Source organism: Vigna unguiculata, chromosome 7 (assembly GCF_037176805.1).
Source record: "Vigna unguiculata cultivar grain cowpea cultivar isolate G323 ecotype 2 chromosome 7, ASM3717680v1, whole genome shotgun sequence".
NCBI lineage: Eukaryota > Viridiplantae > Streptophyta > Magnoliopsida > Fabales > Fabaceae > Vigna > Vigna unguiculata.
Genome location: NC_140798.1, coordinates 6524885 through 6542152, shown reverse-complemented (window position 1 = coordinate 6542152; position 17268 = coordinate 6524885). Strand labels below are relative to the sequence as shown.

Sequence of the window (17268 nt, the reverse complement as noted above, 5' to 3'; positions counted from 1 at the left end):
TAAAATGATTATCATTTTATTCTTAAAAATAAATGTAGTATAAATTTAAATATAGATAATAAAATTACGTTAAAATAAAAATAAAATTATTATTTAAAATTACAAATATATTATTATTATTATATATGATAAAAGAATAAAATATATATATATATATATATATATATATATATATATATATATATTGAATTGATTCACATAAAAAATAAAGAATAATTTCGTTTATTCATGTGCGACACAATAAATCTTTGTCAATCTTTACATTTGTGCGAGAATGAAACTTTTCACACTTATAAATCAACTCTTTCAAATACTTTTAAATTTATTAAAACAAACAACCTATTGTTTGTTTAATTATAAAAGTAAAAAATGATTTAACTTATAATTTATTTATTATTTTTTCCTTTCTACCATTTCTTGTTTAAAATGTTATTTGACTTTAATGAATTATGAAGAATGAGAGTTATGCCGGTCAATTATAAATGGACAATAAGTTTTTATCATAAAATTAACGAGTTTAAAGTGTACACTAAAGATTAAAGTTGTTGGACAATATATAACTTTTCTGCATAAAAAAACAAAAGCTATTAACTTTGTATTCTATAGAATAAAACCCATTAATTGAAATAATGCAATGATTAGCATATAATAAATTATTTAGAGGAAATTTTGGTTGACAGATGTAGTATTTATTTATTACCTACCCATAATGATGATTACATAACTCAAAATAACTAATTAAGTACCACCATGATAATCACATCATATAAACTAAAATAAGAAAGAAGAATTAAGATTGATACAGAGAAAGTGAGAGAGTTCTGTTTCTTCTTCAATAATCATCCCTTTACAGCTTGAGGCGAAATTGACAAATCAAAAACGAAAATAACCATAAACACAGCTAATGGATGGAACCTAAATCCCAAATCAACACCTAATGATATCAAAAAGCAATTTAGGGTTTCATTTTTCAAACCCTAAAAAAATCACTGCCTTTAGAATTGGTCCCATCATTCATCCCTTTTGCTCCCACCCACATACAACCCCATCCATCATCATCATCATCATCACCAACAATCAGGTCCAACCCTAACAGAACCCCAAATCTCAACAAAAGATTCGAAACACGAAATTAGGGTTCCGAATTGAAAAATCATGCCCCCTTTGAAATGGTCCCTCTGACTGGTAACCCCAACCCCACAACACAACCAACTACCAATCATCATTATCATCAACCACAAGCAACGCCTTCTGACTCCAATCCCAAATCCTAATGACCCCAAAACATTTCATTGGGGTTCCAATTTCAAGCTCTTATAAAAAAAATTAGGTTTTTGTTTTTGTTTTAATTTCCCCCAAATACAACCTCACCGGCACCGACCCATCGCACCTGCCGCCACCAAGCTTCGATTTTGACCCCAGAAATGGCGACGAGGGGCACCAGATCGGAGAAGGTTCGGCGAATTTTCAACCAATTCGACGCGAACCGTGATGGGGGTCTCAACCGTGAGGAAATGGCGTCGCTGGTGGGTGCGGTGAACCCTAGGGTGAAATTCAGCGACGAACAAATCAGCGCGATCCTTGACGAGGTGTTCCGAACCTACGGCGAATTCATCGACGGCGACAAGGGTCTCACGTACGAGGGTCTGTTGCGCACGTACGACGACGGAGCTGGCGACGTCGACCGTGATTTCGACGCGCTTGGCCTCGACCTCGTGGCAGACGCCGTGAAGGAGCCCCTTGCAGCGTCCGAGGCGTCATCCTCGTCGATCGTGGACGAGAGAATGGCGGTGGAGACACAAAAGAAGCAGCGGACGGCCGCCTGGGCGGTGTCGCCAAACCACGGGATCGTGTTCGACGAGACGTGGAAGATTGTGGATGATTTGGAGCTTCTCGTGAAGAGGCTGAAGACGAAGCAGTCCAAGGAAGGTGGGAAATTAAAGAATGACAACTTTGACGCATATTCAGATGCCGGGTGGTCTCGCGAATTGGGTCCCTCGTCCGAGATTACGGAGAAGAGAGTGTTTTGGGAGGAGTCAGGGCATGATTATGCAGTGTTTTTGAAGGAATTGGGAGGGTTGAGAGGGAGGGCTGATGGTGCTAGGTCAAGAGAAGAGGCTTTCGATGGGCACATGGCAATTGGGAGAGTTTTGTATGAACATCAGTTGTTTAAGGAGTCATTGGTTAGTTTCAAGAGGGCTTGTGAGTTGCAACCTGTGGATGTGAGGCCTCATTTCAGAGCTGGGAATTGTTTGTATGTTCTTGGCAGGTACAAGGAGGCCAAGGAGGAGTTCCTCTTGGCTCTTGAGTCTGCTGAGGCTGGCGGCAACCAATGGGCTTACTTGCTCCCCCAGATTTATGTCAACCTCGGCATCGCCCTTGAGGGTGAAGGGATGGTTTTGAGTGCCTGTGAGTATTATAGGGAGGCAGCGATTCTCTGTCCCACACATTTTAGAGCCTTGAAGCTCTTAGGTAGTGCACTTTTTGGCGTGGGGGAGTATAGAGCGGCAGTGAAGGCGTTGGAGGAGGCAATTTTCATGAAGCCAGATTATGCTGACGCTCACTGCGATTTGGCGTCGGCATTACATGCGATGGGTGAGGATGAGAGGGCCATTGAGGTGTTTCAGAAGGCTATTGATTTGAAGCCTGGTCATGTGGATGCCCTTTACAATTTGGGTGGGCTGTATATGGACCTGGGAAGGTTTCAGAGGGCATCTGAGATGTACACTAGAGTATTGGGTGTGTGGCCGAACCATTGGCGAGCACAGCTGAACAAGGCGGTGTCACTGCTGGGAGCTGGGGAGACTGAAGAGGCCAAAAGAGCTTTGAAGGAAGCGTTGAAAATGACGAATAGGGTTGAGCTGCATGATGCAATATCGCATTTGAAGCAGCTGCAGAAAAAGAAAACCAAAGCCAGTAATGGAGGTGTTCCTGGGGAGGCATCTTTTGTTATAGTTGAACCATCCAAGTTTAAGGTGGTTGGAGATCGGACTACTGGGAGGCAAGAGCTAGCCACTGCTCTGCAGATCAGAGCGCTTCAGAGGGTAACTAGGTTGAGTCGTTGCAGTGTAGAGCTTTTGAAGAAGGAGATGAGTGAACGTGATGTGTCAGTATCCTATTCTGGTAGTGGAGTTCCTGAAAAGTCCATCCGGAAGCCCAATTTGGAAGAAATTCTTCGCAGATTACTCAGTTTTCTGAAGCCCGAGACTTTTCAAGGGGCTGTGAAAGCCATCAACGAGAGGATTCTTTCAGTTTTGGATGAAAATGGTTCAGGCAGGCTGGACCTGGGAATGTTCTATGCGATTCTTGCTCCTATTTGTGGTGGTCCTCCGGACAGACGCAAAAGGGTTGCCTTCGATGCACTTTTGTGGCGTCCTATGAATGAAGATGGTGCTAATATCAGGAAAGTTGATGCCACTCTATACATCAAATTGTTAAGGGCCGTATATCTTCCTAGCCAAGCTGTTAGTGAATTAATGGAGGTTCGTGGAGAGTCAGACACTTCAATGGTGTCTTTCTCCGAGTTTCTAGTGATGTTTGATGATCCAGATTGGGGTTTTGGTATAATGCCTACTCTTGCAAAGCTTGAGACAGGGGATAGAAACCGGCATGGTAACTCGGTGTGCTCGGTTTGCCGCTACCCAGTTATTGGTTCTCGGTTTAAGGAGATAAAATCTCATTTTAGTGTGTGTAACCAATGCTACAGTGAGGGAAAGGTGCCTTCTTCATTTAAGCAGGAAGAGTACAGATTTAAAGAGTATGGAAGTGAGGGTGAAGCCATGAAAGATAAGTGTACGTGCTTCAACTTGCAATCCCGTAATGAACAGTAGATAGTGGCATTCAATTTTTTTGTATTTTGATTTTTTTGTTCTACTATCTTGTATTATCCCATCTTGTTTATCCTAGCTTTTCGGTGTGAATGTGATTATATCTAGCTCATGACTTCACCGGTCACTTTGGCCCCTTGTTTAATAATTGTTTCAGGTGGTGTGTCACTGCTTTAGTAACTGTTTATAGACATTGTAAAACCCTTAACCTCTTCCGTGACAAACATGTGTGCTGATCATGCTTCCTTCTCTCTTACTGTTTTCTTGTGAAGCATTTATCTATTTTCACAATTGAAGCCTCATAATTCAGTCTAGAGTACTGTCATTATTCAACTGAGGAGGATCCATTCTTCCTTCTTGCGTTATTTTTTACATTTACTGTTTATGTTCCGTGAGTCTAACACATTTACTGTTTATGTTTACATTTACATTTACTAGGGATACTGGTTTTGTATGACAAAATGACAAAATTTTCCTCCTTTTCAAAAAGAGACTAGACTTGTAATGTTCAAGTATCATGTGTACAATACATTCAATGGCTTATATTCATCTCAACGTTAATATTATGACAGTACATTTAATTCTGTTTTCATTGGTCCTTTTTGTATTGTTGTGAACAAGAAAATGGTGGAAATGAAGGGTTTTTGAGTCAGTTAACATGAGATAGTAGAGGAGTTTTTTGCAAAGAAGACCTTTGTTTGTTAGATTTGAAGGTGCAATAAGACAGAATGGATAATGTTGAGAATTTTGACGTTAATAGGGTGGAACATAAAAACAATGCTGATGTGGAAGTGAGATACACGAGACAAAAGGCAGAAAGAGAACGGAGTTGAGTAAATGTTGCATTTATGTATTTTGCTTTCTACTGTGCACCTTCTTCCACCGCCACATATTTTCTTCTACCATCCTAAAATTATAGAAAACGACTAAATGACTAAAATGTTATGGATAATATATGGATAACCATGAACTATATTTCAAATTATGCAACGAATTATATAATCTACAATTATGTATTTTAAGTTCTCCTTTTTAGTGCTATATTTTAGATTACTCAATATGAAATTATATTATGTTATATTATGGATTACTTAATTATAATGTAGTTTTGGTATATTGAATTAATTTTATGTAGTTTTTGATGATTGTAGATATGATTTACTCGTTGAGGTGTTTAATAGATATAGACATTGTCTAATGATATGTTGTTTGATGATTTAATATTACATTATCTAATGAATCTTTATTGTATACAATTTTATGTTAGTTGTCGCTGTGTTTTTCTAATTACAATATAACTGTTTTATAACCTTTTATAACATTTGTACTTGGACGAATTCTGAAGAAGGAACTTAACAATTATCTTGTTTAATGCATTTTTCTCTTGCTTGTTCTTTGTTTTGTATCTTTTGTTAGTGTGATTAATAATCAATATTGTATTGATTCTTTCAAATTTATGACAAGTTCTTGCAAGAAGATCAATATGACACCCAATATGGAGAAGTTGAATGGAAGGAACAATTTCAAGCTATAGAGAATCAAAATGATAGTCTTGTCGAAGGATGAAGGAGTGTGGACATGACTTTTTGGAAGTACAACACATAAAGAGGTATGCTTTTGAGTAGATGGAGAAAAATGCTCATTTGATGGTCCTTTTGTCATTATTAGATGAGGTCCTTTATGAGGTTGTAAGGAGAAGATCTTAGTTGTGTTGTGATTGAGGTTGGACAAACTCTTCATCACAAAATTCATCTGTAACAAGCTTTTGTTAAAAAAAGTCATTGAAGCTTGAAAGAATTTTTTTTCTTGCTCTACAAAATATTTGTTCTTTCTCTTTGTTTTGTGTTTCTTAAACTTGTCAATGGTTGTGTTGTTCATGGAAACTGGTAACGAATTCTCAATCTGTCGCCACAACAAGGTGGAGGCGAATCGAGTTTTCGATGGTGGCCCATGGCAATCACTTTTGAAATGGCAGGTGGCGGTGGCATCGTGGTTGTGGCGAAAAAATCGGATTGACAAAGAAAACAAGATCTTAAACAAAAGAGAAGAGTTTTACAAATTGAGAGGCAACATGCGCGTGGTGAGAGAAGTGGGAGAAAGAAGACATCATAAACCCTAATTTAATCCATTTGTCTCCTAGTCTAACAAATTGGGCATGACCTGCTAAAATATTTATTTAAACATTACCAACATGTAGATTGGTTCACTCATTCTCTTATCCTATTTTATTGTTTTACCTAAGTTATTGTAGTAGCCACACATAAGTAAACTTTTCTTTCATCTTAAGTTTTCTATATTCTAAAACAACAAACCACATTCACGTTAGCACACCACATTATTCGATCTGTTCTCAGTGCACTTGTTGTCACAGCTAGCCACTGTCGCCAGTTTTCATCGTTAGCCACCACTATCGGTCGTCGGTGCTACCACCAGCCACTGCCAAGTGTTTTTTTTCTACTTCTCTACTTTCATTATAATGATTTTGCAAAAGATATATTTATTTCTAGCAACAATAATGGCCAATGATAAAGATACTTCAAGAACATCTTATAGAAGTGACCCTGGTTGGAAACATTGTCATACAATGGATGAATCAAATTTAAATACAACTGTTTGTAATTATTGTGGGAAAGTTATGAAAGGAAGAGTTACTAGAGTAAAAGAGCATCTAATGGCAAAGAAGGGCAATGTTGATGCTTGCACCAAAACTTCGAAAAATGTGAGAGAAGAACTTTTGAAATTATATAAAGAAAATACAGATAGCTCCTATGTTAATCAGGGATATAATACAACCAATGATAACTATGAGAGTGAAGATGAAATTGAAATTTCCATTGCTAGCAATGATAAAGGGAAATGACGATGGAAGGAAAGGACCAATGGATATGTTATGTAGAAATCCAACTCATACAATAAAGAAGAGAAAAAAGGAAAAAAAATAAGGCAAGCTAACATCAAAGAGGCATGTGACAAATTTAAAAGTCCCGGTTCATCAATATATTTCTCGATTTTGGTACCAAGCAAACTTGTCATTCAACCTTGTATACATAATGTGCATAAGTAAGGGGTTGGTGTGTTAGTCATCTGGATGCCTTGTGACCATTTCAGTTAAGGTTTTTTATTCGCCAATTAGGAAAGTTGAAGATGACTTACACATTAATGCCTAACTCATTTTAAGTCCCACGTTGGATGATTTAACAATGTTAAACTCGAGAGTTTATAAGGCATGGTTATTTGTATGAATGTGTGGCTGAGTGAAAAGGGCCTTTGGACGTGTCTTGACATGTCGTGGTTGAGGTTGACCATGTGGTTTGGGATCTTGACCACCTAACATTCTTTATATAAGACCCATTTGCCATCATGTTCATTTTTATATATATTTTTACATTAAGAAATGTGTGTTAATCCTAATCAAAATAACCTATTCCTATTTACATTTTTAAAAGACTAATACGAAGGAAGAAATTTTTCATATTCTAATATTCAAATGTCGAGTCTTCATTTATGAGGCTTCATCTTCTTCTATCTTCCTAACCATAATTTTTGTGACGGGATGATTTCAATCAGGACAACTCAACTTCTTTATCTTAGAATGATTACTCAATTCTTCAAAGACATTACTCTTTCTCGATGTCTAAAGGTTGAACTTGAATAATTAATTGATTTTGGTCTCTAAATTTGATGAGACACGCTAATGAGTGCATAGATTAATGATAATGATGAGTCTTGAAATTAAAATAGGGATTTATATTTTGCATTAGGCCTTTATTAGGTATTTGTATTTGTTTTATATTTTTTTTATAAAGACTTTTATGGATATTTTTAAAAGGGCTCATCACTGGATGAGTCTAGTAGTCTTGGTCTATAAATATAAATAGACTTTCGTTGACTTTTATCAAAGTTTAAGATTGACTTTACGAAATTGAAGATTTTTTTAAAGAAATCATCTCTAAGCTCTTGAATGAAACTTTTAGTTGTTATATTTGAATTCCTATTTCAAAATGGTGATCTTTTCTTGGTTTTTCAATAATTCGTAATTGTGGCATCTTTTTCTTCTTTTTCTTTTGTCTGTTTTTGTATTTCTTTTTTTTTAATTCATTCAAACTTTCATCACAAATTCATTAGGAAATTTTAATTTCTATCGCTCAATTTGAGAAAACTATATTTTTCTCGTTTCATTTAATAAAATGTTAAATATGTTTTTGGTCCCTCAAGTTTTAGTAAATTTTGGAATTAGTCCCTCATCAAAACTTTATACCAATTTAGTCATTAATCTATCAAAATGCGTGAATTTAGTCCTTTTAACCAAATTTTGTTAAGTTTATTTGACGTTTCAAGTGCATTTTATAATGGTATTTAAGTTAACATTGAAGCAAAAATGTGTCAAACAATGTAAATAATTTAAATACTATCATGAAATGCGCTTGAAACGTCAGATAAACTTAACAAAATTTAGTTAAAAGGACTAAATTCACGCATTATGAAAGATGAATGACTAAATTGGTCAAAATTTTTGATAAGGGACTAATTCCAAATTTCGCTGAAACTTGAAGGACCAAAAACATATTTAACCCTTTAATAAATAACTCTCATGTCCTCTGCATGCATAATTTTGATATTAATAAAATTAATTTTGACCATTTTATAACATCATAAAACAGTTAGCTTAATCTTAAAATGTTTAACTTAACTTTCAATCAATATATTTATTAAAAATTTGATTAAAAATTTCAATGTTTATTTATTAACAATAATATCACTTTGACTTTCCATAATTTGATTTCCCTAATGAAAATTTGTCATGTGTAATAGAAATTAAGAAAGTAATAATATAAAGAAGGGTAGTAAGAGTAAATAGTATACTTAATACAGATAATATTATATAAACTTGAATAAAATAATTATTAATTTAATAAAAGGTAAATAATACGTTTTTTTAATACATGTTATAATTTATATATTATATTAAAGATAAATAAAAAAATTTATTGGTATATCGATAATAAAGTTAGAGTAGTGTAATTAATTAATTATAAAATTATCAATTGATTTTAATTGGGAGTTGATGCAACGGTATTTTTAAGAGTTACAAATACTTAAAGTGTTGGTAGGAATATATCTTACTTTTAAATCTGAAATAATGCTTATATCTACGTGAAATCGATATCCAAACCTTCAAATAACCAAGATGATTTTCTTTTTCATTTAGGAAACTTTGAAATCAGCCTGTGCAATTTATTTAACTTTATTAAAATAACTTGTGTTTTTTAATAAATTTTTAAAATTTGGTTTTATGACCAAATTTATCTAACAAATGGGGTCATCCGATTGGAGGCATGCTCAATAAATAAATATGGTCCCTTATTCTGATTAGGTCACGTGTAAGTGTATAAATAACTTTATCTTTACGTCCACTTCAAGTAAGTTTCAATGTCAAATTATGATAAAAACTTAGTTTAAAATCAATTTTGAGAAAACCAAACAAAAGTTTTTTTTTTTTTTTTTTACTTTTTAAACACACTTTTGATCTGTTAAACTGCGAACAAAAAATATATTAAAACTTCTCAATAGTACATTGAATGAACAGAACCATCGATAAAGGTTATTGAAATCGGAAGTTTATAAGGCTTTAAAAGTTAAACTAATATATAAACACATAATTATATGATAGGATTATTATTTGATAAGATTAAGAATACATTTATAAACTTCTATAAAATATCTCGATAATGATGACAATAATGCATTTTTTTCACTTTATAAACTTATATAAAATATCTCGATAATAATGACAATAATGCATTTTTTCACCAATCTTCTTTCCTTCCTCGTTTTCTTTTGTTTAGGGGTTTTACATGCCTTTATATTTTTTACTATTTTTCTCAAAACAAAAATATAAGAAAATATTTGTGTATATAATATTTCATATGATAAAAAATGTTGATTACTTATATTGATAATTTTTTATTAAGTGATTTATATAAAGATCAGCACATAAATAGTTAGTCATTATTATTCAGAATCCATATTTTATATAAAACCTAATTTCTTAGTATTTTCTTCCCGATTATTCTAGTTTATTTACTCAAGCATAATCTCAGCCCGGTCAAATAATCTATAATGTAATATAATTAATTATTGAAGTTGTTAAAAGTTAAGGTTGCCTACTAAAATTCATTATCAAAACAGATGACTTGACTTTACCTGCTTATTCAAACAGATTGTGTGTGTGTGTGAATAACATTATCAGAATGACAAGGTACTAACCTTAGGTTCGTACTCAACCTGCCACATCCTCTCATCAAGTGAACCCAGGGGTAATGTTTATCCATTGACAACATTATCCGAATGACAATGTAATACAGAACATGTTTGATATAGTAATGGAGATTGGTTAAGAATTTGCTGAATGTAGAACCAGTAAGATTGTGATAAATTAGACAAGAATGAAACCTCTTTTTATGTATTCCAAGCATGAGAATGGCAAGTCCATAACATGTTCCAGTTCAAGGGATTTGGAAATGAGGGTGTTAATAACAAAGTCGCGGTCAAAATACTCACTGTCTTTATCAAAACCTCTACACACAACCAGGGAAGTATTATACACCCAAGGAACTGCAACAGTAAAAGCAAGACCAGAACCTTCTTTTCCTACAAGTACATCTTTGTATGCTCTGCTAACTTGAGATACATACTTTCCCATCGGTAAAATCTGCTCAAGTGATGATGGAACAGTATCAGAGTCAGAATGCAGGTTCACCACAACAGTTCCATGTTTGGGATGGAGTCGATTACTCAGGGCTTTAAGAAATGTTGAATCCGGGTGCCATAGCTTGTGGGGAAATATATCATCACCATCATAAGCATCAACAAAGATCATATCATATATATTTGTGCTATTAACAATAAATTCCTCAGCATCTGCTTCGTAGAGGTAAATCCTTTCATGGATGCCTTTCCACATAATTTCATCAATGGTTTCAGGTTTCGAAACAGCCTTGTCAGCTGATTGGGTCTTGAGTGAGCAAGCCGGGAATCCCATAGCTCGAATTGAGGCTGAGATAACAAGGGGATCAATTTCAACTATATGAACAGTGGCACCTGGAAAGTGCACGGAAAATTAAGCAAGGTATGAGGATCGATTACAATAATAAATTTGTCAAGTTAACAAGGTAGAAAATCACTAACAAATCCCAAAAAACTACACCATAAAAAAAGAATGCAGTAAATTGGACTATCCATCAAGAGCGTGGAGAAAGGAATAAATTGATGATGGTCCGTGTAAATATGTATCCCACGTAAATCAGCGCACAAGAGGTGGTGCCATATGAATATGTTGGTTCAGTTTATTACTATTGACATTACAGCTGGTTGCAACTGACAATAACAACGTCCAAGGTTCGATGCCTTATCCCTCAGAATGCAAGATATGACTACGTTAATAACAAGAAACAAAATTATATATTTCAATGATGGATTTTTTTTTTTCCACCCAAAAGTAATAACTTTTAACATGGATGTTTCAAGCTATCACTTAAAAGTTAGAACCAGTAAAAACCCATAAAGGTATAACTATTTTCACCTTGAATTTGACTTGCCAAAAACAGTGGTAAACTTCCTCCACCATGTCCAATGCATAAAATGTGCATATTTTTCTTTCCTTGCAGTGCACCGATTATATCAAAATTACATGAGGCTACAGTAGTCAACCCAGCTGATATCATACTTTTCACATCTGCAAGATGGCATTAAACAAAAAATATGAACTGAAAATCGTATTAAGGATAGATATCAAGAATCATGACTAGAAGTTACCCCTAGAACTTCATTAATAAATACTATAATCATGACCATGGCAAAATAAGAATATCGAAATTCAAATCCACAGTGGCACAGCAGCAAGTGTAAAATGGCCGTCGTAAAGGAGTGTTGAGCACAAAACAAATACTTGAGTGATAAAAGAAAGGAAGCTATTTTAGAGTGCAAAATCTTAGCCAGATGCTCAAGATTTAACAAGGCAGCCAACAAAGCAATTGTCCTCAAAAGGCATGCAGGAGCTTCCAAATTAACAGTAAATACAAAATATCAAGGAAACTTCACATAGGAAACCTTTTTATTTTGCATTATCTTTCATTTTTTTAAAAGGACAAACAGAGAAGGAACATACAAAGCGGACAGGTGGTTTCAATCCCGCTCAAAGACCTTGACCCAACAAATAGGCTATCTGAAGAAGACCTCTTTGTTTGAATTCAGTAATTAAAGCATAGCAAAAAAAAAATTTGTTTATCAAAATCCATCCCAAATCAAACAAGGTATGTATGATCTAAAAGGTATCACTCCTAGCAGGTTAGCAGAAGCATTAATCTTTGCAATTTTACAACATTGCATAATAGCAATCACTAACTAAAAACAAACACTACCCTAGAAGTCAAGCTGATATTCAAATTTGCATATATAAAGCTTTTCAAATAAAACTGCACCGGTTGAAACACCAAAATAACCAACCCTAGGAGACACAATTCCACCACAATTACATTTCTATTGACATTTTAAATGGTTAGGAAATATACATGGAACAGCCAAACAACGCGGTTGCTGCATGAGGTAGACAACTCCTGGCACGTTTTCGTGGTAAGTTGCCATCACTTTTGCGGTGCTCTGGCGAGTAACGTCATTGAAACGAAGCACCCTCCATTGGTATCCAAGTATCCTCAGTTTCCCTTCATCCCCATATCCTGGATGCACCTCCTCACACCTTTTCTGCAGCCATCTTTCCATTCCTGACCAATGCATTCTGTTCTAAAAATCATGCAAACACCCATCGTCAAAATCTTGCAGAAGAGGCAAATGAGTTCGGAAAAGAAAAACTCGAAAGACTGTTTAAAAGAAAAACGAAACATTTAAAAACATAATCAAACAATTTGTCACACGGTAAAATTAAATTGAATGAATTCAAAGCACTTCAACAATATCTTACATAAACACATAATGTCTGAAACTTTAAGTTCATTTGGAAACTCATAAAGTGCTTCATGTAAACAGAAACTAAAGGAAACAAAAACGTTGAGAAATGGAGGAAACTAACGGGTCTTGAAGAGTGATACGCGACGACCGAAACGACGCCGTTCCCCTTGCCGGAAGTTGATCGAAGAACGGTGTGACCGTCGTCGTTGTCGGAACCCCACCACTCGGAGGAGTAGAGCCAGTCGCCTTCGTCTTCCGAGCGCCGCCGCACCGCCGTTGAGAAGCGGCGGAGGTAACCGTAACCGGCTCTGGCTCTGTGCCACATAAGGTAGAACCGTGATCGATAGGGTTTAAGATTTTGGGTTTTATTACCCGAATTATATTTGTTTAACCTACACAGAAACAAGGATGACTATACGAACAATCTCGAGTAACGACACGTTTTATTAGTCAAATTAGTATAGTATTTATTAAATTATATTTTTATCAAGTTTTTCTTTTTTGTAATAAAATGTTAATTTGGTATATTTATTTTTTTTATCTCCATTTCATTTTTATTTTGAGTAATTTCATACAATCAAGTCATTTTTGGTGTAATAACACTTAAATGGTATCACATGTCACTTCTTAATTTTTTGAATTCTTTTATATATTTTTTTTTGAATTTCTTTTATTATTATTTTTCTAAAATTTAAAAAGTTTGTCACGTGTCACTATTATTATTGTTTTCTGTATTTTTTATTTTTGTTTTAATTTAGTTTCAAATTTTGTAAAAATTAAGTAATTTTTCATCTCTCCAAATTGAAGTAATTGTAATTAACAAAAAGATATTTTTGAGCAATTATATATGGATTAGTGAAAATAAAATTGAGACAAATTAACTATAATAGAAAACAAAATTGTGACAGATTAATTACAAATCAGTGAAAACAAAATTACGACAGATCAACTATGGATTAATTAGAACAAAATTAGGACAGATTAAATACGAATTAGCGAGAACAAAATTGCGAAAGATTAGCTATGGATTAACAAAAACAAAATTAAAACAAATTAGTTATGGATTAGCAAAAAAAAAATTATGACAGATTAGATACGAATTAGCAAAAAATAAATTATAACAAATTAACTATGGATTAACGAGAAAAAAATCGCGACAGATTAATGAGAACAAAATTGCGATAGGTTAATAAAACTTTCTGATTTCAAGTAGCAAGGAATTAGCGGGAATTAAATAGGAATTAACGAAAAATTATATTCCTCTTTAACTGGCTACTCGACTTGAACTTGATTTCAGGATATATTTAATAACTAATGTGTAATAAAATCTGTTAGCGATGATTAGCTATGAAATAGGTAAGAAATATTCCATTTCTAATATAAATATTTTGTGTAGTGTTTATTATCGTCATGAATTTTATTTACTGATACTTGTGAGTACGATTTTTATTTTCAATCCTAGTGGATAATTACATTCATTAAAATGTCTGGTCAAAAAATTAATTATTTATAAATCTGATAAAGAAAAATCAATTTAATATTTAATTTTGAAGCATAGTGATTGAAAAAATTCCCACAGGAACCTTAAAACTAATAAATTAACGATACAAATTATTTATAATTTTCGGTATGCAACATTATCGAAGCTTTTTATCTGTCATATATTTAACAGATGAATATACAGAGTCAAAATATTGCAGTTAAAATGAGAGAAATATAGCGAAAGTTATACACATTCGATCTTATACATAGAAAAATACATCTGGGGCATATGCTATACGACTTGAACTCATCTTATCTTGACATATCCATTCTCACCAACAACACCAGACAGTGGACACAATCATGCCACGCAAGCATAGGAACAAACCTTTTCTCTCTCATCATGTCATAAACACTGAAATGATCATCTTTTAATGTAACATTTTTGTGTTTCATCGGTCACAAAATGGCTGCCACTGCTGCAGGCATAGCTTCGTTGTTTTCTTCTTCCATTAACAACATCAAATGTCTTCGTTCCAAGCACTGCTCCGTGATGGATCCCCTTACGACAGCAATGCCGTCAAACCGCATGTTTGCTGCACCTGTCTCACACTTGGTCGAACCTTTGTCCATCGGAGGTACCATGTCGCATAGGTTGTGGGGGCCTAGAATTTCTGCTGCTGTTGCACAAGAAGAGGTGGTTGTTGAGGGTGATGCTGGTTTCGTTGAACAGCAGAAAGTGGAGGAGAATGAAGAGGAAGTGGTGCCAGAACAAGACTCAGATGAATCCCTTGCTAGCACTAAGCTTTATTTTGGGAATTTGCCTTATAGTGTTGATAGTGCCAAACTTGCAGGGCTAATTCAGGATTATGGTAGCGCAGAACTTATTGAGGTATTTATTTATGCAATTCATAGAGTTTAACACAATCTATGGTTGAAAGATAGAGAAAAGAGAGCATAAACTATATAAGTATTCTTGTACTTTTAGAACTTCATTGATCCAGCTTGCATTTAACGATTCAGTAAAGTTGATGATTTATATATATACATATATATTTAGGTTCTTTACGACAGAGACACTGGAAAAAGTAGAGGCTTTGCATTTGTGACAATGAGTTGCATTGAAGACTGTAATACAGTGATAGAAAATCTTGACGGAAAAGTAAGGATTGGTGTGACTTTTTGTTGAATTGGTTTGTTCTGGTGATACCCTTTTGCATGATGAATTTTGTGAATGTGACTTCTCAGGAATTCATGGGCAGAACCTTGAGGGTGAATTTCTCTAACAAACCAAAGCCAAAAGAACCCTTGTACCCTGAGACTGAACATAAACTCTTTGTTGGGAATCTGTCATGGTCGGTAACTAATGAGATTTTGACACAAGCCTTTCAAGAATATGGAACAGTGGTTGGAGCTAGGGTCTTGTATGATGGAGAAACTGGAAGGTCACGTGGCTATGGCTTTGTTTGCTTTTCAACAAAAGCAGAGATGGAATCTGCACTTGAAGCCTTGAATGATGTGGTATTTTACTTCACACTTGTACTGGTTGTGTTTTTGTGAACTATGTAGAACTATATTATGGCTTTTCTATAGACAAAACCTTAGACACAGTTCTTTAGGTCTTCCTAGAGCTACTTTTCAACCAGAATTGAAATTTTGCCTTGTAATCAGAGCATTATAGAAGTGTTGGAGATTCCATCTCGACTAGAGACAAGCAAGTTTACATATAGCATATAAATAGATACAAACCTTATATTACAAACCAGATTTGAAAGGTTGAGTTAAGTATAAAATCCCATTCTCAAGATGATATCATAATCATCCAAAATCTTAGTAAAATTTGTTGTTTATTGGAACTATTGTGTGAGTACTGAGTGTGAGACCGATTTTAAGTAACTGAAAGCATTTTAGGAGGGTGTATCTAAAGACTTTTAAGTTAGAGTTCTGTGGTCATGCACTCACTGTGTAAAACCAGTAAAACACTTTTCCAAGGTGATTCATTCAACCACAAACCATAAGTAGTATGATTTTTAAGATCATTGTTATAAAAGTTACCAGACTCATTGTGCAATATGGTTTGTGATTGATTCATAAAGCAAAATTATTTGCTCATGTAAACATGAACTTGGTGCATAAGATGCAAAAAAAAAAAAAAATGAATGTTATTTTGCTGATTGATCTCAGGAACTAGAAGGAAGGGCTATGCGTGTGAGTTTGGCTCAAGGAAAACGTGCACAGGGCTAATAGAAAGTTGGGAAGTATGAGATGAGAGATGTTCAACAATGGTGGCATAGAAAAAAGAGAAGGAGATGCATTATGCACTTAACTGCTGCAATCTGATGATGAATTCCTTTTCATTTCTTGTGCTGTATTGTATAAATTATTTACTCACTCCCATTTTTAATAGATCTGCTGACCCCAATGCTGTTATATTGTGTTTGACATTTTTTTGCTCATACTACTAACATTGGCCAATATTTTTGCTTCGTTCTTCACTTGCAGAGTCGTGCATTGAATCACCTACACCTACTCTAATGTAATTTGTTATGAAATATTCTGCACCTGAAGGTGTGAAGTTTCACACCATAATGAAATGACAAACTTTAAAAATACCTATTCATATTGCTGCAAAACATTAGAAATGAGTTACTTTAACATTCTGAAAAATCTACAGCACTAGTATGCTGAAACAATCTTTCTTGTTTCATTTCATATATACCATTTTATTAGAATGAGTTTATACTTAATTTGGTATGAGTTAAGATTTGGATTCATTTATATATAATATTAATTGGATTAATTATGTGTTTAGTCCTTAAGCGTCCTTAAGCTGTGATCCAAAATTGAAATTCGTTCATGTCCGAAATTTCAATACATTTTGGTTCTAAACTTTAAAAATGAATGAACATAGTTGGTTTAACCCAATTATGTTAACTTATTTTGATGTGTCGAACGCGTTTCATGTTAGTATTGAAATTGTTTATACCGTTTGACA

At 34.1% G+C, this 17268-nt stretch overlaps 3 protein-coding genes across 6 annotated transcripts; 2 read left to right on the top strand and 1 right to left on the bottom strand.

Annotated features, from left to right (window-relative positions):
• Positions 1-876: 876 nt before the first annotated feature.
• LOC114189620 (putative TPR repeat-containing protein At1g05150) lies at positions 877-6068 on the top strand. Of its 4 annotated transcripts, XM_085676118.1 has the most exons (3): positions 878-3792; positions 4588-4655; positions 5292-6068. In XM_085676118.1, exons 1-2 carry the CDS (start codon positions 1425-1427, stop codon positions 4620-4622), a joined length of 2403 nt encoding a protein of 800 aa, XP_085532244.1. In that variant the 5' UTR covers positions 878-1424; the 3' UTR covers positions 4623-4655; positions 5292-6068. The 4 variants fall into 4 exon arrangements, with proteins under 4 accessions (XP_027934039.2, XP_085532244.1, XP_027934042.1 ...); XM_028078238.2 differs by lacking the exon at positions 4588-4655 and having other exon boundaries at positions 877-3792; positions 5305-6068; XM_028078241.2 differs by lacking the exon at positions 4588-4655 and having other exon boundaries at positions 879-3792.
• A 3877-nt stretch (positions 6069-9945) lies between these two features.
• LOC114190167 (S-adenosyl-L-methionine-dependent methyltransferases superfamily protein) lies at positions 9946-13181 on the bottom strand. The gene is made up of 4 exons (XM_028078958.2): positions 12913-13181; positions 12398-12626; positions 11410-11562; positions 9946-10928 (listed from the first exon to the last, which is right to left on the bottom strand). Exons 1-4 carry the CDS (start codon positions 13114-13116, stop codon positions 10264-10266), a joined length of 1251 nt encoding a protein of 416 aa, XP_027934759.2. The 5' UTR covers positions 13117-13181; the 3' UTR covers positions 9946-10263.
• Positions 13182-14704: 1523 nt separating this feature from the next.
• On the top strand, positions 14705-16703 carry LOC114190278 (RNA-binding (RRM/RBD/RNP motifs) family protein). The gene is made up of 4 exons (XM_028079098.2): positions 14705-15165; positions 15334-15435; positions 15522-15794; positions 16458-16703. Exons 1-4 carry the CDS (start codon positions 14740-14742, stop codon positions 16515-16517), a joined length of 861 nt encoding a protein of 286 aa, XP_027934899.1. The 5' UTR covers positions 14705-14739; the 3' UTR covers positions 16518-16703.
• The last annotated feature ends 565 nt before the right edge of the window (positions 16704-17268 follow it).